General features: G+C 54.1%; 1 protein-coding gene across 4 annotated transcripts; it reads right to left on the reverse strand.

Annotated features, from left to right (window-relative positions):
* Positions 1–492: 492 nt before the first annotated feature.
* CHST12 (carbohydrate sulfotransferase 12) lies at positions 493–21,284 on the reverse strand. Of its 4 annotated transcripts, none has more exons than XM_027042370.2 (2): positions 21,141–21,284; positions 493–2,183 (listed from the first exon to the last, which is right to left on the reverse strand). In XM_027042370.2, exon 2 carries the CDS (start codon positions 2,098–2,100, stop codon positions 856–858), a length of 1,245 nt encoding a protein of 414 aa, XP_026898171.1. In that variant the 5' UTR covers positions 2,101–2,183; positions 21,141–21,284; the 3' UTR covers positions 493–855. The 4 variants fall into 4 exon arrangements, with proteins under 4 accessions (XP_026898171.1, XP_026898170.1, XP_014938215.2 ...); XM_027042369.2 differs by having other exon boundaries at positions 21,126–21,252; XM_015082729.3 differs by lacking the exon at positions 21,141–21,284 and adding an exon at positions 19,785–20,447.
* Between the last annotated feature and the right edge of the window lie 716 nt (positions 21,285–22,000).

Below are 22,000 nucleotides of genomic sequence, written 5' to 3' on the forward strand. Positions count from 1 at the left end.
AATCTGAACCAGGAGCCTTCCCGGACTAGCCAACAGGACACCTTTCCCAAGTCGGGGCCGCCGAGCGAGAGGATCCCAGGGTCAGTCACGCTCGCGAGGGGGAAGGTCACCGCATCTGTCGCCCAAGCCTCACCTTGCTGACATCAGGAATTGATTCTCGGGACAGACTCCTCACAGCACCCCAGTCACAGCAAATCCTTACGGCCAGGATTTATACACTCACAGGAACAGCTGGAGTGACCACCCTGCTCCGTGACTGCGGCCGGGAAGTGTGGTCGCAAACAGAACACCCTTCCTGACTGCCTTCCCTTTCCAGAAATATCACACGGCAAGGGCGCTCTCGCTTGAGGAGATCTGTCTGCTACCCTTTTATAAACACGAGGGAGGCCTGATGTCAAGTGCAGGGTCCTGCTTTTTGTGGAAGATGACCACGAAAATCCCCTTCCTCTACCCGAGTTTCACGCTCTGCCAGAATAACCACGAAAGCAGGTGGAAGAAGCAGGTGTAACATTTACTCCATCCTTTCTTTCTGCACTTTTCATATTAAATATCTCAAATATATTAATCTTAGAAAACAATATTAACACAGTACTCAACGAATATAGGCAGTGGAGTAAACGGTACGTCTAGATTGCAAAATCGTAGGTTATTTAAAAAACTGGAGTGTGGGGACGGTCTCCAGCCTCCTCGTTGACGGGAGCGCTGGGGAACCCTGCCGTGTCGGGCCGGCAGGGAAACGGGGCCGTGAAAAAATCCACGCGGGAGCCCATCGCTCCTCCCTCAGGAAGACGGCCGTGGGACGGCAGATGACGTGAGCCCGGTTGGTTCCGGCGTTCGGGACTGTCCCCGCCGCCCTCAGTCTCTGAGCAGGTTTTCGGGCTTCGGGTAGCCGAACAGGACGAAATCGGCCTCGTAGAGTTTGTACAGCTGCTGCCTCCAGGCCAGGGGGATGGGGGCGAACCAGCCCTCCTCCCAGCTGCTGGCGGTCCTGTTCCGGTAACTCGGGGGGAAGTGCAGGAGCTTGTCCACCTTGAGAAGCCGCAGCAGCTGGGCAGCGTCCTGGTCCAGCGTCTCCAGCTTGCCCACAAAGTCGTAGTCGATCTGGCAGGGGTGGCAGAGCCGGTGCACCTGCCTCCAGTGCTCGTTGAAGGGCGCCAGCTTCTCGGTGCGCGGGTCCAGCAGGTACTGGATGAAGTTGGCGAAGGACACCTTGAGGCCCGCGCTGAAGGCCTCGCTGACGGAGGAGGGCAGGCCGGTGCGGTTGGCGTACATGGTGAGCATGGGCACGGCGAACTTGCGGTAGAACTCCTCGTTCTCCAGCTGGAACTTGCTGCGGAAGGCGGAGATGAGGCGCACGAAGGGGTCCCGCACGAACAGGAACTTGGTGTACTTCTTGAGCTTGATCTTCATGAGGTGGCGGGAGAACTTGCCGTAGCGGCGCCAGAACTTGTTGAAGGTCAGGTGGGTGCTGGAGTTGTGGACGTACTCCCGCGGGATGTCCAGCGGGTCGCGGTAGGGGGCGCCCCGGTCCAGGAGGCTCTCGCTCAGCACGATCATGACGCGTTTCCAGTTGGTGCAGGCCACCTTGGGCACGTAGCAGTAGATGACGCCGTGGCGGTCGTCCACGATCAGGTGGTTCAGCTCGTAGTTGGGGATGTCGTCGAACGAGCGCTCCTTGGTGGGGAACACGAAGCTGGCGTTGGCGCAGAGCCCCCGGAGCACGCTCCTCCGCTCGGCCTGCCGCCCGCCGGGGTCCGGGCCCTGCTGGGCGTCGCGGGCGGACCAGTCGTAGCCCCGCACGCTCTCCTCCGCGTTGCTCAGCACGGGCCTGCCCGAGGCCTGCACCGAGGGCTGCTCCGTCCTTCGACCGGAGGGGGCGCTCTGCTTCAGGCCGCCGCTAAGCAGCTTCTGCAAAAACGCGTCCACGTCGGCCGTGAACTCCTTCTCTGCCCCCTGCGCGGGGGTGGGGCGCGGCCTGGGGAAGGAAGTGTGCAGGTAGAAGTGGGCCGTGCCCACGTTGTCCCAGTACACAATGATCAGGAGGACCATGAACACTGACCCCAAGACCAGCCACAGGCGGAAGAGCCGGGTTTTGGTCATTCTGTTCGCGGACGGGCCGCGGGCCCTCTCACCCGGGAGCTTTCACGGCAGCTTCATGGAGGAGGGGCGCTGCTCTCGGGACCCTGGAAAGGCAACACAGAGCCACGTTAAAGACCGCGTCCAGGTGAGGTGCCCTCCTGGAGCCTCAGGTTCCGGCGCACAGTGCTTGCCTCGCGGTCAGGGTCCCTGTCCCCCGGCTCCCACCCCATTCTCCACGGCTCAGGCTTTGTGGGGCTGCCTGCCGGACTTCAGCTCCTCCGTGTAATACGACTAGCGCTGCTTTGAGGGGCCCGGGACGGGTGTGGCTGATGAGGTCACTGGACATCCTTTATCACGGAACTGAAAACAGGGGGCTAAGAGACCAGGCTCAGGCGGGAACACAGACCCTCCTGAGCGGGAGGTGCCGAGGAGGAAGGAGAGGCGGGCAGTGAAACACACACACAAGAAGGTTAAGGTTTAATGCATCCTACAATTTGTAATAATGTTAAAGGCGCCCCCGTGGACACTGACTCCTAAGAAACACGTCAGAGGCAGGCTCGTGTGTGTGGCCGAGGCGTGCTGGGCCCTGGGCACCGTGTCTGCCCCTCTGTGTGGAAAGGGCAGGGCACACTCGAGGTCTCTGGGGACAGAGGGAGGGTGCAGCAGGCAGATGAAAGCGGGCCCGTGTGAGAGCTCTCCAGGCCCTGAGAGCCTGTCCGCGTCCCCGCGGGAACCAGACAGCAGCGGAGCCATGGCCGCGGCAGGAGGGTGGAGGGAGGGCAGGTGCAGGGGGGAAGCTGTGAGTGTCAGCAGGTGCTGGGGCCTCACCCCTGGAGTCGAGCAGCATGCCACCGGCCTGGGGGCAGGCCGCCACCCCTGCGTCGGGGAGGGCTCTGCAGGCTGGACGAGGGATGCGTGCTTCCCTTACGACTTCCACTAAGGCTGTCGTCGACCGCGGTCAAGGTCAATCCCCAAAATGCCAGAGGACCCCTTCCTGGGGCCAGTCCTGTTTGACAGCTGTTCTGAGCAGCAACCCTGTCCCAGGCAGCACAGGGAAGAAGAGGCAGTGTCTGAAAAGTGCCGGGATAAAGGGGGCTGGGGAAGTTGCAGGGGCCACATTCACCGCTCTCTTTCCTGTATTTTGAACCAGGACCATCTTACATAAAAAAACAAATTATCCTACCAGGTTCCGTAAGCGTGACCTGAGAGTCTGAGGTTTCTGGAAAAGTTCAAGATCTGTACCCCTTTCTCCTGGCATTCACCTCCTGTCTGCAGTACCCCTAGACAGGCACACGTCTTAATCCACTTAAGACTAAGCGGGGTCCTTGCCTCTCCTGTGGCTTCTGCCGGCCATCAGGCCTCTTCCCCGATAGCACCTGCGAGAGGGGAGTGGGGGCTGCTGAGGCTGGAGGAGAGATTTGCAGCAGGGGCTCAAGTATCTGGAGGGCAGTCGCCTGGGAGAGGGGACAGGCTTATCCCGTGTGGCTTCAGAGGACAGAACTCAGACTCTGGGTCTGGCCTAACGAGAGAATGAGTACACTCCTCTAAAGTGGCCCAAACCCAGAAGGAGCCATTTTTAAGACACACCGGGAGCTTTGCCAGTGGGGGCACCAGAGCAGACACAGACACAGCGCGTCCTGGGGGCGTTCCGGGAGGGTCTCCCATCGCGCATGCTCTGGGACTTCTCAGTTTCTGAACCTCTCCGAGTCTGTACCTCTTGCACGTGTTTGACTGTGTGCCTGGTACCTGGTACCTGATGCAGTTTCATTAAATGAACCTAAAACTTCATGAGGCCAAGGTCTGGAAGCAATCTCCACCCACCTATGCAGCCTTGTTTATACTCAGTTCATTTTGGGCTTTTTTGGTTGTTTTAAATGTTTATTGATTTTGAGAGAGAGGCAGAAAGAGTGCCTGAGCAGGAGAGGGAGGGAGGGAGAGAGAGAGGGAGGGAGAGAGAGAGAGAGAGAGAGAGAGAGAGAGAGAGAGAATGAATCCCAAGCAGGCTCTGCACTGTCAGCACCAACCCCAGCGTGGGGCTTGATCCTACGAACCATAAGGTCATGATCTGAGCTGAAATCAAGAGTTGGACGTTTAACTGGCTGATCCCCTGCCCCCCCCCCCCCCCAGTGCCCCTATGTTGTGTGTTTGATGGAGAAAGTGCTACATGTTCACAGTACAAAGGGCTGTACGGGCTGACACAGGAAAGGTGCCGACACAAGCAGGTGACAGAAGAGAATGTGCTGGTCACAGTCACCCTCACCAGTCCTTCCTGGGCCCCGGTGATCTCAGCGCACCCCCACAGAAAAGGAAACCCAGCCGGGGGCACAGAGAACCCGGCTGACCGCTACTCTGCCACGGGCCGGGACAGTGCGCGCCTTCGGGATTTATCACACCTTGTGGAAGTGATAAGTGTGTCACAAAATAAAGAAAACCATCAGGATTAGAGGCCTGTGTCTCTCACCCAGCTTCCCCTGAGGGCATCACAGGTGTGCGGGGAGTAACAACAGCTATGTGACAACAGTTTAAAGCTCTTTTCGTGGTGACAATCACACGATGTCACAGCCTGTTTTCAGAATTAGATCATAAGTACCACGCCATTAAAGTTTTCGAGACCGTCCCTTCTCGGGGATGTACAAGGGTGAACAGTTTCTAGAGATGGAAAGTGAAACCATATCAAAAAAGAGGAAAAGAAAAGTTTTCCCGAAGGCTGAGCGCAAAGGGAAAGAGTAACTGCAAATGTCACTTGACGCGAGAGCTCGGCTTCCAATTTTAAGAATGAGACTCACACGCACGGTGGGGATGATGCCGAGTCAGAGTCCCGTCCGCGGGCACAGGCACCAGCCGCAGATCAAGGACCGGGCCGTCATTCGTGGGCTCAGAATGCTAAGAACCAGCTAAGTCTGGTTATGATAAATAATATATAAACACCTTTGCTTATTTTTCAGGCAAGACGTAGTATATGCATGTTAACAAATGCCAGGGCCTACGGCGTTCTGTAAAAACGGACGCTCGTGACTAACAATGTAGTAAGACTTCGCTTTAATTTCGAGGACAAGAGACGGTTGAATGCCCGGGGAAGAAAAACGACACACAGAGATAACGCGTCTTCGATCGCACTTGCCCTTTCCAGAGCCGTCACCACGGGCCAGGCACCGGGAGGAGCGTGTCACGCGCGCGCGCTCCTTCAAGCCTCTGCACGCGGCCTCAGGGAGGCACAGCCCTCTCACGGCTGAGGAACCCGGGGCCCCGAATGCAAGCCTCACTCCACAGGTCAAGCCCACACACACTCCCGCTCCCTCAGCTTTGCTACCGTTAGACGTACTCGGTCTTCCAGACGGCTTGCGTAGCTCACGCACAAGGACGTGCACGTCCTTAAAACGTACCACTTGGTGAGTTTGGACGCATGGACCCGTGACATGCTCACCACGGTCAGAGAGGGAACATCTCCTTCGACCCTCCAAAGCGTATTCAGGCCCGTTCTAATCCCTCTCCCTGGCTCATCCCTCCCCTCCTGCAGCTGATCTGGCTTCCGTCACTATAAATCAGCTCGCGGTTTCTGGAGCGTCGTATCAATGGAACCACACGGCATGTACTTTGAGACTCGTCCACGTGGTCGCGTACGTCGACACCTCCTTCTTTTCCGTGACCTCGGGACATTCCACGGTAGAAAGCGTTTACACGGGAGTCATGGTAGGATACACGCACCTGACACCCGCCCTGTATTTTCCCATCTCTCCCAGGGACTGAAGTCACACGGGCAAGTTTCCTCCTACTCAAAGTTCAATCTGGTGAACAGAAGGGGCTTAGAAGGATCACGCTTCCTTGGAAGTTCAGATGCTGACCCGCGTGTGTCTGTCACAGACAGACAGGGTTCCCTGGCTTTTCCGACCCAAGAGGCGCAGAGGCACCGGGCCTGGAGGCGAAGGGCACCGAACGGAGCACTGGTTACGGCTTCAAGGGCCGTGGTCAGGCTGGAACTAGCCCCAAATGCTCCCAGTGGGAACCGAGGCACCTGACGTTTCTTTCTTACCTGTGCGCGATATGGTTCTCTAAGCTTTTAGCACCAGGCGCTACAATCTTCGACTCTTGTAGTACATTTAACATCTAAGGCTTTGTTCTTAGTCCACAGATAACCTCCTGAGGACGACCGGGCACCACCAAGCACTGCAGCCGAGCACCAGGACCCCGTCCAGGTACGGTACCTGCCCCCGCCGGGCCCGGGGCCAGCAGCAGGCCACGTGGCGACCTCCACGGTGCTTTCCTCGTGGGTGCAGAGAATCTACGGCTTATGTTGTAAACAGCGAGTCAACTAACTTACTCGTAATGAGACCCGTAACTTACACCACACCACGTACCCTCGACCACTCGGTGTGAACGGCACGGCCCCTCCCCGTGGCAGGCGGCAGGGAGAGCTCCCAGGCGGGCAGCCGGCCACCGGGTAAGCACACGGGACGCCACACGGGAAGGGCCACTGCGACCGCCACCCGACACAAGACAGAGTCTGCACATATCCCGGGACAGCGCGAGGGAGTCTGGGCGAGTCTGACTCCCCTCTTCACGGCTTTCGTGTTTACGGTGTTTTTGTTTACACTGAGCATTGATTGGTTTTTACTGTGAGAAAAAAACATTTTCCCTTTTAGAAAAGATACACGGCGGGGTGCCCGGCTGCCTCAGTCTGTTAAGCATCTGACTTCAGTTCGGGTCATGATCTCACGGTTTGTGAGTTCGAGCCCCACGTCCGGCTGTCTGGTGCCAGTGCAGAGTCTGCTTCAGATCTGCCGTCTCCCCCTCTCTCTCTGTCCTTCTCCCTCTCGCTCTCTCAAAAATAAACATTTAAAAGAAAAAAGGAAAGAAAAGATACACGGCAATAAAAAATGAAGGCATTAACAACAAAAGAAAAAATAGACAAAAGTGGACTTCATGCAACTTAGCAACTTTAGGGCATCAAAAGGCACTGCCCACAGGGAAGATTCCTGCAGAATGGGACAAAACTTTTTCTAATCATGTATCTGATAAGGGGTTAATATCCAGAATAAATGGAGAACTCATTAAACTCAAAGGAAAAAACAAACAACCAATTCAAGAATGGGCAAAAAGTATGAGTGGACATTTCTCTGAAACCATACAAATGGGCCATGAGTACACGAAAAGATACTCAACATCACTCATCATCAGGGAAATGCAAATCAAGACCACGACAACACAGCACCTCACACCCATCAAAAACCCCAGTCAAAAAACAGGGGAGCCTGGAGGGCTCAGTTGATGCAGCATGCAACTCTCGACCTTGGGGTTGTGAGTTCTAGCCTCACGTAGGGGACAGATATCACTTTAAAAAAATAGTAAAATCAGTTCACCTGGGTCGCTCAGTAGGTTAAGCGTCCAACTCTTGATTTCATCTCAGGTCACGATGCCAGGGTCATGGGATGGAACCCCGCAACAGGCCCAGTGCTGGGTGTGGAGCCTGCTTGAGATTCTCTTTCTCTCTCTCTCTCTCTCCCTGTCTCTGCCTCTCTCATAAATAATAAAGAAATAAATATCTTAAAATGAAAACAAAACCAAAAGATGAGTGTTGGCGAGGATGGGGAGAAATTGGAACCCTCGTGCACTACTAACGGGAATGTAAAATGTTGCGGCCCCTGTGGAAAACAGGACGGAGGCTCCTCAAAACATTAACAATAAGGGCACCTGGGTGGTTCAGTCGGTTGAGCGTCCGACTTCGGCTCAGGTCATGATCTGACGGTTTGTGGGTTTGAGCCCCACGTGGGGCTCTGTGCCGACAGCTCGGAGCCTGGAGCCTGCTTCGGACTCTGTGTCTCCCTCTCTGCCCCTCCCCTGCTGGTGCTCTCTGTCTCTCAAAGGTAAATAAACATGAAAAAACATTAACAACAGAATTACCATGTGATCCAACAATGCCACTTCTGGGTCTGTATTCAAAAGAACTGACAGCAGGGTCTCCAAGAGATATTTGTACAGAGAGCCCCACTCACAGCAGCATTATTCACAACAGCCGAATAATGGGTGTGGAAGCCACCCAGGTGTGTGGTGAAGAGTAAGGACATAAGAAAACATGGCACGCACACGACAAGTGTCACTCAGCCTTTCCGAGGGAAGACATGCTGGCACCTGCTACAATGTGGACGAACCTACAGGAAGGACACGATGCTCGGTGACATCAGGCAGCCACAAAGGACAAACGCTGTACGACTGCACTTCTGTGAGGTCCCCAGAGGAGCTGAATCCATAGAGAGAGAGAGCAGACTGGAGGTTACCAGGTGATGGGCAGGGAGGGCAAGGGGGTGTTAGTATTTACCGGAGGCAGATGTATTCTGTTTGGAAAGATGGAATGAATTCTAGAGACGGAGGGTGGTGATGGTTGCGTGACAATGTGAATGTGTTCAATGCCACTGAACTGTACCCTGAAAAATGTGAAGATGATAAATGTTACGTGCATTTTACCACAATTTAAAAAACTGGCAAAGAAAAGAATGAATCAGAGCTCGAACAGCAGACTTGGAAGAATTTATAGGAGGTGCCATTGAATAAATAAAGCAAAATGCAGGGCAATGTGTAAAAAACAAATATGTGAGTAAAAATAAATAAAATTTAAAAAAAAAGCAAGGCCTTAAATGTGGGCAAGAACTGCAACAAAGGCCATAAACTTAGAGCTGGCCGCTGGAGCCACACCTTCATCTCACAAGTCTGCACAAAAGTTCAACGGGCCGACCTTACTGCAATTAGTTCACTAGACCAATGTTCAAGTTTGAAACATGTACAATGAGAGGGTGGACGAATGACAACAAGACAGGTCCTCCCTTTGGGTCGCCAAACCCCGTGTGCCTGCGTCCTGCGAGCGTTGCCTCGCCCTGGAGCCCTGCCACGGAACCAGACCTGCCTGGGCCACAGCCCCATCCAGGCTTTTCCAAGTTGAGGTGATAAGCATGTCAACACCAGGCCGAAGCAGCGTTTACCGATGAGGCTGAGGCCACGGTCCATTTTTAACATCAAGGAGCGAGGGCAGTCCTTTGTGTGGTCATTTCTAACCTCAAACAAGCCACATAAAGGGCGGTTGTGGAGAGCAGGCGGGCGGAGCCTATCAAAGGGCCTGTGGGAGCAGTCCCAAGAAAGGAACGGGCTGTGGCTCCTGCCAGGCACATACGATCGCCAGTTCACAGCTTCTCAGAGGCGCGACGAGAACGAGAAGGCCCAAGATAAGACGACTACCAGACAGCATCGCCCACAAGTCTTACTGTTAAAAGGGATGGGAGCATCCGAATTTCTGGGTGACACTTCGCTGCCTTCACGATGCAACAGCGAGTCCTGCAACAACACCGACCTCAAACGTGATATTCGTTCAAAAAACGAGGGCATTATTTCCAAACGTGAATCTCCAATTATTTCAAAAAAGCAGTCAACAAAAAGGGTTACAGCTTTGGAAGAAGCTGTAAGAAGCCAAGAGGCGTCGCTGAGGAAATGACTGACAATCATCCTGGCTCCTGCCTCCAGCGAGAGAAGGGCCAGCAAAGTCTTGTCCCAAAACTTCGCCTTCGGGGCCCAGGTCTCTACAAGGGCTTTGTCAAGTGTCTTGTGGACGCCACTGATAAGACAATTCAGTTTTAGGTTAGGTTTAGACCAAAAACACGGAGGGTGGCCGTGCAGAGTGGTTTCTCAGCTCGGGGTGGGGTTGCTGAACGTTCCTTTTCACACGCAGGGTGCGGCAGCGTAAGCCCAGAGAGCCCGCGCCCCACACCAGCCGCCCACCAGAGGCTGCTGGTCCCCAGGAGCCTTCACACCCACGGCGGGCAAAACTCGAGGAAGGCCGGGCTCCCTCCCGCCTTCCCTACAAGTGCGGGCCACACGGCCAGACCCACGTGAGGACCCTTGTAGGGGCACTGCCCACACTTCCAGAGCACAACCGATGACCACAGTATGAAAAGGTCACCAGGTGTGTGCTGGTTAATTCTGTGTCACCCTGGTTGAGCTGCGGGCAGCCCAGATGGTTGGTCACGCAGCACTCGGGTGTGTCTGTGAGGGTGTCTGCAGAGGAGACTGACATTTGTTTGACTCAACAGACTGAGTAAGGAAAGTGGGGGGTGGGCCTCGTCCAATGTGCCGAAGGCCTGCACAGAACAAGGCGGTGAAGGAAGAGAGAATTTCCCCTCTGCCCGTCCCTGAGCCGGGACAGCTGTCTCTTGGGGGTCAGGCCTTCAGACTCAGACGGGAACACACCATCAGGACGGCTGGACCTGAGCTTCTCAGCCTCCAGAATCACGTGAGCCAATTCCTAAAAATACATCTCTTTCACACACACACACACCGGTGCAAGTGACAAACCAAGGAAACGTGCTGGGGCTCTCCAGAGAGCAGAGTCCGGGGTGTGTGTGTGTGTGTGTGTGTGTACACACCACACGTTACAAAAAGAAGGAATCACATCACCGAGAAGTGAAAGAAACAGATACTAAGTATTTGCCGCAGTGGAAAGGGATGCCGACTGACTGCGGAGTTTCAGCCACCAGTCAATAGAGTATTCCAGAGGGAGGGCAGACGGACTTCCCCCGTCTGGATACCCAGTTGCTCTGGCACCGTTTAAGAGACCTATCTTTCCTGATTCAATCCGTTTGGCGCCTCTCCTTTTTCTTCTCTTTCTACTCAGGTTTGCTGAGGTCTGACTTACATCAGCAATTATCTGCAGAGTGTGAGGAGTTTCAGCAAAGATACACCACAACTAAGACGCAGAGAATTTCCTCCACTCTCAAAAGTTCCCTCCTTCCCCGGTGCCCACCTCCGGACAGCCGCTAATCTGTGTTCTGTCCTATGGTTCACCTTTCCCAGACCGTCACCTACATGAGACCACAGAGGACACAGGCTCTGCACCTAGCAAGACACTTCGAGATGTGTCCAGGTTGTGGCCTGTGTCAGCACGAAGTTCTCTTTGCCTGGCTGAGCAGTGTTCCACTGTGTGGATATACCACTGTTCACCCGTGACCATTTATTTAATGGACTTGTGGGTTAGTTCCTTGTTTTTGACTGCTATGAATAAAGCTGGTTATCAACTTTTTTTGGTATACAGACTAGATTCCTTTTTTACGCTAAGACTTTTTTAAAGTTAGAAAAGTTGGTATTAAAAAAAAAAATCAAACAGATTTTTCAGTTCCTAGAAGGTTCTACAACATCAATAAAAGTAGATATGCTATAATAATGCTTAGGGACTCTATTTAAAGACCAATCAAACTGATCATCAAAAATATGATATATAAATCTTAGCTTATCAACGATTTTTCAAATAAAATTTTAAGGGCTCAAGTGATTACAGCGAGGTTGCACACAAAGTTAACATACAGAAGTCAACTACTTTCCCATATATCAGCAATGAACAAGTGGAATTTGAAACTAAAAACACAATTCCAGGGGTGCCTGGGTGGCTCAGTCAGTTAAGCATCCAGCTCTTGACTTGGAGTCAGGTCACAATCTCACAGTACAAGAGTTCAAGGCCCGCATCGGGCTCTGTACGGGCAGTGCAGATTCTCTCTCTTGTGATTCTCTGTCTCAATATCAATAAATAAACTTAAAAAAAAAAAAAACCCAAAACTACAATTCTATCTACATTAGAACTCCCCAAAATATCTAGGTATAAATCTAGGTATAAATATCTAGGTATAACAAAACAGGTACAAGATCTGTATGGGGAAAACTACAAAACCCTGATGAATGAAATCAAAGAAGAACTCAACATACGGAGAGATATTCCATATGTGTGGACAGAAAGAGTAAATGTTTGTCAAGATATCAGTTCTTTCCAACTTAACCTACAGATTCAATGCAATCCCAATCAGAATCCCAGGAAGTTACTTTGTTATTATCAACAAGCTGTTTCCAAAATTTCTACAGAGGCAAAAGACCCAGAAAAGGCAACACGATACTGAAGAACAAAGTTGGAGGACTGAATACGGGACCTCAAGACTTACCATAAAGCCACACTAATCAAGAGGATGTGGTATTGGCAATAGAGCAGAGTAAAGATCAATGGAAAAGCACAGCCCAGAAACTGACTCCCAAAAATACAGTCAACCGATCTGTAGCAAAGGCAACACAATGGAACAAAGACAGTCCGCCTCTTCAACAAACGGCACTGGGACAAGTGGACACCCACATGGAAAGAGGAGTACGTGAAAGAATCCTGACACAGACCTTACTGCCTTCCCAAAAATTAACTCCACGTGGATCACAGACCTAGATGTACAACGCGAAACTATAAAACTCCAAGAAGGTCACAGGACAGGACCTACATGACCTTGGGTGTGGTGATGCCTTTCAGATACAGCACCAAAGACCCGATCCCTGAATGAAATAATTGTCCACACAAAGATGTGTCCAAGAATATTCACTGCTGCTTTATTCAAAACAGCTACAAACTGAAAACAACCCAGAGGTCCACCAACGAGTGAAAGAATAAACAAATCGTGGTGTACTCATTCAGTGGAAAACCACCCAGCCACAGAAGAGAACGTACCACCGGCTCATGAACCGGTACCCGCAACAACATGGGTCAATCTCACAGATAATAAGCTGAACAGCACAGCCCAGACACAAGTACATACCACCTGATTCCACTTACAGGAAGTTCCCGAAAGGTGAAAACAGTGACAGAAATCCCAGAGTACAAAGGAACAGGAGGAAACGTCAGGGGATGGAAATGTTCTATTGTGTTGACCGTAGCGGTAGCTCCACAGGTGGACATATCTGTCCGCATTTGTTGAACTGTGCACTTACGAGGTGTGCATTTTGGGGCACCTGGGTGGCTCAGTCGGTTAAGCGTCCGACTTCGGCTCAGGTCATGATCTCACGGTTCGTGGGCTCGAGCCCCACATCGGGCTCTGTGCTGACAGCTCGGAGCCTGGAGCCTGCTTCGGATTCTGTGTCTCCCTCTCTCTCTGCCCCTCCCCTGCTCACGCTCTGTCTCTCAAAAATAAATAAATGTAAAAAAAAAGAGTTGTGCATGTTACTGCATGGAAATTATACATCAATACACCTGATTTCAAGAAAAAGAAGGTTAGCAGTCTTGTTAAGTCAACCTCCAGAAGCTCAAACTTTCTAACGTGAATACCATGAACTAGCTCTTAGTTCACAGGACAGGAACACAGGATGAAAACACCGGCCCCAAGGTCCTATAGACATTTATAGATCAGGAGGAAATGGGGAGGAATCTGGAGGCCAAGGCCAGTCTCTGCTGAGTGGCCCTGGGACATCACCTCAAGTCGGAGCTTCAATTTCTCGCCTATAAAACCAGAACCCCCCCCCCAAGGCCATTTTGCTCACCAGAGTAACCAAGACTATGGAAATGAAAACATGAGCTAAATATATTATAAAATATTAAACCACCCCCCTCAGCCCATGCCACTGCACTTATTTATTTTTCCATCTTTATCGGGCCCTCAAATATTTGTATTCCATAAATATACCATGTTATTTATTTTTTATTACTCATACTTTCTACCCATAATTGGTTATCAGCAAAGGAATATCTATGCTTTCAACTGACTTTACAATAATTACAAGAGCTAATATGTTTTCAAAACTGCTATTGTAAATACTTAGATACATTAACTTATTTAATCCTCACACTGATTGTGGTTAAACTAGGACAGAACATTGAGGCAACTTGCCCAAGTCTACAAAGCTGGCACCTGTTCAGAGCTGACATTTGAACCCAGGCAACTGAGTTAAGAGCCTACCTTCCTGGGGCGCCAGGGTGGCTCAGTTGGTTAAGCATCTGACTCTTGATTTTGGCTCAGGTCATGATCTCACAGTTCATGGGTTTGCGCCCCACACTGGGCTCTGTGCTGACAGTGCTTGGGATTCTCTCTCCTTCTCTCTCTCTGCCCCTCCTTCACTTGTGTGCACACTCTCTCTCTCACAAAAATAAACTTCAAAATAAAACAAAACAGGGGCGCCTGGGTGGCTCAGTCGGTTGAGCGACTGACTTTGGTTCAGGTCATGGTCTCACGGTTTGTGAGTTCAAGCCCCGCATCAGGCTCTGTGCTGACAGCTCAGAGCCTGGAGCCTGCTTCGGGTTCTGTGTCTCCCTCTCTCTGCCCCTCCCCAACTCATGCTCTGTCTCTCTCTGTCTCAGAAATAAACATTAAAAAAAATTTTTTTAAACAAAACAAAACAGAGCCTACCTTTCCAACCACCACACCCTGCCAGTTTCTATAGTGCACATTTAATGCAGAATTGGTTGGTTTTTAGCGGACACTCAGATTTCTATTACCTTTATTTCTTCTTGTACCAATAACCAACTTCTGAGCATCAAATCAAACGACATGACCTTCATTAAGAAGTCCAAGAATGGGGACACCCGGCTGGCTCAGGCAGTTAAGCGTCTGACTCCAGTTCAGGTCATGATCTCACAGTTCATGAGTTCGAGCCCCACACTGGGCTCTCTCCTGTCAGCGGAGAGCCTGCCTTAGATCCTCTATCCTCCTCCCTCTCTGCCCCTCCCTCCCTCACTCTCAAAAATAAATAAACATCAAAAAAAAAGAAGGTCCAAGAATGTGTTCAGTTTTACTTATTATGCTACTGGCAAAAATACCAGAAACTACCCACTCCTTTTCCAGCTTTACAAATACTACATAAAAAGCAAAGAAATCACTATGGTACCCATCGCTGTAGCCTATAGAAATATGGAAAGCTTCCGTGAGCAGTCTCCACATTTATTCTCTGAGCTGCATCATCTAGCATTGGAAGTGATGCTTGTGCTGGATTAAAGCCCCCGGTGCAAAACAGATGTGCATCCGATGCCACCAGCAGGGATTATTATTATTAGTTTATTTATTTATTTTGAGAGAGCGAGCCAGAGTGGGGGAGGGGCAAAGAGAGAGAATCCCAAGCAGGCTGCACAATGTCAGTGCGGTGCTGACACAGGCCTCGATCCCACAAACCGTGAGGTCATGACCTGAGCCGAAATCAAGTCACCCAACTGACCACGCCACCCAGGCACCCCTAGGGGTTATTTGTTTATAGAATCACTTCGCTGGTGTTCAGTTCAACCTGAGAACTACTTCTGACAGCGGCTCAGATAAAATTAGGAAGAAACGGTCACAGTGATGGACTGGAAGGCTGATGTGCGTCCCAGAAGACCTGGATGAAAATCGAGCCTGAGCTGCCCCCCCCACCCCCACCCCGGAGCTGAGCCCAGGACACAGAGGGCCATGGGCGCACACTGGTCTCCTGGCCCCTGGTCTCTGAGCCCCACCGGTAACTATCTCCAAGAAGACGGGGTATCAGGGCACGCGTACTACACTCCCACGCTAGATTTCAAGATCTGAGAGGACAGCAATCATCTCTTGTACCTGCTGTATTCCTCACAAGACCCAAAATTTTGCTGCATGGCACTTGACTCTGGAATCGAAATGATCGCTCTCACTTCTCAGAGTTCATTCGAATAAATTATTTCAAGGGAAAATACTGATGGTAAGTTCCACCACAATTAGTTTAAGAACCTGCCTGGAGCTTTATGTCCGAAACCCATCCAGACTCTAACCTCTTCCAGGCTTTCCACCGCCCGCCCCCGCCCCCCACCCCGGTGCAGCCAGCATCAGCTCTCACCCGCAGCACTCCAACTGTCTCCATCCAACCTGCTCTCTGCTCTTGAGCCACACAACCACTTTCAAGGTGGCAGTCAGGCTCATCCTATCCCAAGTCAGACCACACCACATCTCTGCTCAAACCCCTCCGGTCACTGGAGTCCGATGGCTTCCCACTGCAGTTCCTACAGGCCCTACCTGATGGGATCCCACACCCTCAGCCCTTCCATCGCCCCCCTCATGGCCCTGCCTAGATGCACCCAGGGGCTCCACCCCGCACATGCTTCAGGTTCCTGCTCAAAGCTCACCTCACCAGGGAGGCCTCCCGGGCCACTCCCACCCTCCAGACCTGCCTCCTCTCTGTGGCTTGTGTCATCCCCTCCAATGTCGCACGTTCTCCGCTTTATGTATGCATTGCGTCATCTGTCTACACTACAATGTAAACTCGAGGAGGCACGTATACAGTAGGTACTCAATAGAGTCTTCACGCTAATGAAGACAACAGATGAACACAATGACCCTGATTTTATAATTCCTGAAACTGGCTGACAGGTAACGAAATAACGGTGCTCCTTCTGCTTTTGAATATGCTTTAAAACCCCTTATAAAAAGTTAAAAAGAAAAACAAAATAGCTAAAAAAAGCGCCAACACTGCTATGTGACCACAGCCAGCAGACAGGATGCAGAGAACAATGACAATGATGACAAGGAAATCAGAACAAGTAAACTCTTCCCAGATAAGGAAGAGGGCACAAAACACAGGCAGGACCAGGGCCCCTTCTTCCATGAGAGCCGGAAGCTTAGTGCAACTGTCTCTATGTTTATCAACGTTACTTGCACTCGTTTATGTTAAATGATGAAACCGTTCTAGGGAGCTGATTACAGAAGAGGGCAGCCCCCTGGCCCTTCCGCGTGACCTGCCCCTACCCTGCTCCCACATTCTTTTTAGCAGAATCTTTGGTGTTAGCTCCGCCTCCGGATAACAGCCTCCTGGGCGCCTCCTGGGCCGTAAGGGGATCAGCTTTACCTACTGGCTTCCTACTCGGGCAGGTGGGAGGGTAGTTTCCCCGGGTCCCCCCACCACCTCTGGCCCCCCCCCCACCCCCCCCGGCCAGGCCCTGCTCATCCCCACACGTTCCCCAGATGGGCACATCGGCATTTCAATTAGAGCAATATTCCACGTTTACACAAATTATCATCCTTGAGCAAAGGCTATTCACAGCTGAGCCTTGCAGTTCACCGTAATTATTCTTCTTTCCCTGCACAATGGTTTATTTTCCCTGGAACTCGTAACAGTCTTGTGCTCTCATTTGCTTGTACTCATCCAGCCCCAGCCCTGCCAGCTGTCTTCATCCCCTCTCCAGATGTTGTAGAGGATCAGGCACCCTGTGGATTTCACCTGCCCCCCCCCCCCACCCAAACTCTCTCCCGGGAGCCGTCTGACGGGTCAGGCCTGCTCTGCACACCTGCCGCCTCTCTACCTCCTTGGGAAAGCCCCCTCTCCTCAGGCTCTGTCTAGACTCACCACCTCATCATGGGAGAGCATGCCTGTCCGTCACTCCCTTAAAGTAGGGACGCAAACTTCGGGGGCGTGTCTGAAAACATCTTTATTCCGCTCTCCTTTGCCTGAGTACAGAGTTCCAGGTGGAAAATGTTTTCCCTTGTAATTCTGAAAGCCAGGCTCACCTGCTTTCCACCTTCTGAGGTTGCTGCGGACGGGTCCCCCAAGCACCCTGCTCCGTTTGTGATGCCCTCTTGGTGGCCTGTGTTTACTCTTTTTTCTAGAAGCCAGCACAGTCCTCTGCCCCAGAGCCCTGAAATGTCACAACAGCGGGCCTCGGGGTGGGTGTGCACATCTCTCTCTCCACCCACGCTCTCACTACCCAAATTCTGAAACCCACAGCCTCGGAGGCGTTTCCAAATAAATCCCTTCCTTGTTTCCCAAACTCTCACTCGTTACTGTGGAAACGCGGCAACCCTCACTATGCAAACCCGATCCCTGTGATGCAAGGACCCACCCCGGGAAGGGAAGAGACAAGAGAGTGAAGGATACCTGCCTCCCCCCCACACCGCCCACCCCCAAGGCTGGCCACCTGGATGCCCCTTCCACACAAAGTTTTGGTTCTAGGACGTTCTCGTGCATCGTGCTGTGGACGGCCCCGTCCTATTTTCTGTTCTTTCTCACTGACGGGGATCATTCAGCTGTCAGCCTCCTGATCGGATCCCTTACCTTCTTCCTTGCTCCCGCTTCCCACCTCTGCTTTTCTGTTCACCTGCCTCAGTTCCTCAACTTTATCTTGCACACACTCACTGAGCTTTCATTGCTCGCATTGTTTTCTATATCCAAGACTTCGCGTCTTGGTTCTTAGAGTGCTTCCCCTGCCTGTTTTTATGGGGCAGCCTGTTCCTGTCTCTTATCTGCATGTGCACGTCGGTGACAGGCGGCTTTCCCGGTCTCCTTCCCGCACACTCTCCGTGGCCTGCAAGCGTGTTCCTATGCCAGAGGTAGGGCACCAAGAGAACTTGGAAGCTTTGAACCATGGTGGGGGACGTGATCAATTATGAACTTCATTAGGAGGGGAACCTCTGACGTCACTACTGTTAGGTCCTTTCTCTGGAGCTACTCATACTCCCCAGAGACCCTTCCACTGTCCTGCCCGAAGGGAGCAGTGCCAGCCGGCAGTATTCTGGGAGCCACCGACCCCCTTCGCTGCATCCTCTTGTGTTGTGTATAGCAGGGCACACCCCCGCCCCCCGCCCCCCAACTCTGCTGGGCACTTCCCGTTCCTCTCTGAAATATCCACAAAGTTCTCTGAACAGTTACAGAAACCGCCACCCCGGTTAGCGGCAGGAAGCACCGAGTTGCTGTGTCAGCCGGCGCTGGGCACATCTACTGGCAAGGGGCTGGAGAAGCGGCCGCCCCGGCTGCAGCCACAGGCACTCCGAGCAGGTGTGAAACCAACTGCTGGTTTCTGATGAGAAAGAGACAATTAAAGAATCGAAAATAAGAGGTAAGCTGTGGTTTCTTAAAATGATAAACCAGCAGCATCTGCTTCAGCAGTATCATTCGGCAGATTCTCCTCCACAAGTGGCACTTGAGCCTCCAGATCTTTCTAGAACAGAATCACCCATCAGCCGTGGTGACACGCCTTTTTTCCACCACCTTTCCTTTCCTGGCGAGTGCTCCCCACTCTCTCTCCAAGAGCATGTCTCATCAGGAGGGCCCACAAACACCACGAATCCTGCGAGCCTAAAGGTCACACGTGCCGTGACGCCCCCTCCACACCCGCTCCAGCTCTGTCCTTCAAGCACCCACGTGAGAACTCTTGGCTGCTGGGGCATTTTTCCTTTCCCCTTCCCCACACCCCGCGCAGGCCATCACACACACGGTGGGCTCTCCCGTGTCAGTCTCGTGACCCACCCCCCACTCTGGCGACCTCTGTCCTCAAGTCATTCCCCCTACACCTGCACCCAGCCAGTCTCCACCTCCCCGCACCCCGAGACTGCCTTCCACGGTATCGCTGGTGCTGCCTTTCTGAAACACGGATCTATCACCCAAAACCCCGACTGCCCCGCCCCCCTCACCGAAGGTCAGGGTAACAGCCCAAACTCTAGAACGGCATTCAAGGCTCCTCGGTAAGAAACCTCTTTTCAGCTCTAGCTTCCACCCCATTCCTCAATCCCCCTCTCACAATGAATGCAGGGACTTCCTGCCCCCCAAGCACCCCATTCACTTCCCTGTCTCCACACACCCTTCTGCCTCCACCCGGAATGTTCTCTCCAACCTTCACTCGTCCTTCAAGGCCCCCGAAGCCGTTATGTCGTCTCCACCATGGAAAACTCCAAGGCCAGAAAATAAACCTCACCGACCCCCTTTCTTCACGCTCTGCGAATAATTGCCTAGATCATCTACTGTGAGGCCACGCTGTACGATAATCAGTGTCACCATAACTGCCAGCAGCCAGCCCAACATGGCATCTTGCAAATGATCAGGGGCTGCAAGTCTGCTGAAATGATGAGGCGGGCCCAGGGCGGGTAACGGGATCGGGACCGCGATCAGTGCCGTGGGCCTGGAAATACCAACCCAAAGTCGGACCAACTACTTTGCCAGAAACGACACACCTTTGCAATTCCATGCAGACGCTCTCCGGATTCACAGCAGAGGCACGTTCCGGGGTCGGGTCCTAGGCCTGGCTATCACTACTGCGGGGGGGCAGGTGCACCTAAGTGTATCAAACCAACTCTCGGTCACCCCGATCTTCCACAACGTGCAGTTGTACCTCAATTTTTACAAAATGCCCTAACATCCCCGTGTCCCCCCTCCTTTTTCACCAGACACCAGCCCTGACTCACACTCCCCACGCCAGATGTTCACGGAGAAGGGCGGCAGGGCGGCCGCGGGTGGGGGCAGGCGAGGACCCGCGGAGCCGCTTCCCAGGCGGCCCTCAGCCCGGACCCACACTTCAGGGGGCACTACCCTTAAAGATGCGTGTGCAGCGCACACCCCCATTCATGCCGGGCCTCCTGAGTCTCTCCCGAGTCCAAGTAGAAAGTAAATAATTTAATAAATCGCGGACACACTGTGGCTTGTTGTGCTCCGCGCCAGACGGAACCTCGGCTGGAGCCAACCGCCTGCCAGCGATGTCCCGGCGGCCAGGAGCCCGAGCTTTAGATACAAGTCCCTCTGTTAGCGGCCAGTGCGTGGCTTCCTTTCGCTGGAGAGGCACAACTGCTGTTTCCGAGCAGGGGATCACTGGAGTGGTCCGCCTCCAAGCCCCCCACCCCCACCTCCCAGCGGTCGGCCTGGGGTCCCCGGGGTGGGGGTGGGGGTGGGGGCGCCTAGCGCAGGCCGAGCTGGGGTCCCCGGGGTGGGGACGGGGGCGCCCAGCGCAGGCCGAGCTGGGGTCCCTGGGAGAGGAGGGCGCCCAGCGCAGGCCGGCCTGGGGTCCCTGGAGTAGGGGAGAGCGTCCGGCGCAGGCCGAGCTGGGGTCCCCGGGGTGGGGGAGGGCGCCCAGCGCAGGCCGAGCTGGGGTCCCCGGGAGAGGAGGGCGCCCGGCGCAGCCCGGTCTGGGGTCCCTGGCGGGGCTGCCCAGCGCAGACCGGCGGGAGGAGCCCCCGGTCCTCGGTAGGCGCGGCGGTGGGGGGGGCTCCGGCTGGCCCGGGGTCCGCGCGCAGGGAGCCTGCGAGGGCCCTCGGAGCACTGCGGCGTAAGGCCCGGCTGCGAGCACCGCCGAGGGCGCGGACCGGGAGCGCGCCTGCGGAGCACCCCACCCGCCGCCGCCCTGCAGCGCGGGACAACCTGGGGTTCAGAGAGGCTGCGAGCCGGGCCAAGGTCACACAGTGGCCGGCGCGGGGGCTCGGCCCGGGGCCGCGGACCCACCGGGTGGACTGAAGGAGGGAGCCAGAACCCGCCCGCCGCCCGCGGCCCGCACGCCGCCCCGCGCCTCGAGCGCCTCAGCTCACCTCACTTCACCTCACCTCGCGTCGCCGCCGCCGCCTCACCACCAGCCGACCCTCCCGAGGCTGTCCCTCCGCCGGCCCCGCCCCCCGAAGCCCGGAGCCCCGCCTTCCGCTCCACGTCTCGCGAGAAGTCGCGGCCCACGGAGGGGCCACGGAGGCCGAGGGGGCGCACGCTTTCAACGCGCCTGCGCTCTCCGCACCCCGCCCCCGCCCTCCGCAACCAGTGCCGTGTGGCGCCGTATTTACAACCCGCGATCGGCCCCGCCCCCCGGCGCCGGGAGCCCGCCCCCCTCCCCAGCAGCCAATCCCGTTCTGCGGGCAGCGGCGTTGGCCCCGCCTCCAGCGGGTGGGCGCGCGGCGTGCGCAGGGGGCGGTGGGAGGGCCCCGCGCGGCGCCACTAACCTGTGCTTGCGGAGCGCCTGCTGGCTATCGGCTCCTTCGCGACCTCCTCCGCCTGCAGAGCATCTCCGGCCGGGGCCTTGGGCGAGTGACCGAGCCTCTCCTGGGTTGTCCCCAGGTTTGTCGGAGAGGGTGGTGACTTCACCTTGCAGGCAGGTGCGAAGCGCCCCGTGAGATGCCCACTGCATAGCGAGCGCTCGCGATCCTTGCTCTTTGTATCCATGGCTTTTCCTTAACGGAGGTAATATGTACGTAACAGGGTTAACCATCTTAGCCGTTTTAAGTGTACAGATCAGCGGCGGGAAGTACGTTCACGCTATTCCTCAGCCTCCGCCACCATCCACAGGACGTTTCCACCAGTGATGGTTTCACAGCGGACTGCCTTCCGAGGGGAGGCTCTGTCTTCACTCTCTTCTTGCCCAGCAGTCAGTCACTACGGAGTCTCCACCTGCTGAGTCCTGAGACACAGAAGGGCCCTG

This window comes from Acinonyx jubatus, chromosome E3 (genome assembly GCF_027475565.1).
Source record: "Acinonyx jubatus isolate Ajub_Pintada_27869175 chromosome E3, VMU_Ajub_asm_v1.0, whole genome shotgun sequence".
Classification (NCBI taxonomy): domain Eukaryota; kingdom Metazoa; phylum Chordata; class Mammalia; order Carnivora; family Felidae; genus Acinonyx; species Acinonyx jubatus.

Coding starts and splice junctions, on each gene's coding strand:
- CHST12 (XM_027042370.2), bottom strand. CDS start 2,100: ATGACCAAAACCCGGCTCTTCCGCCTGTGGCTGGTCTTGGGGTCAGTG.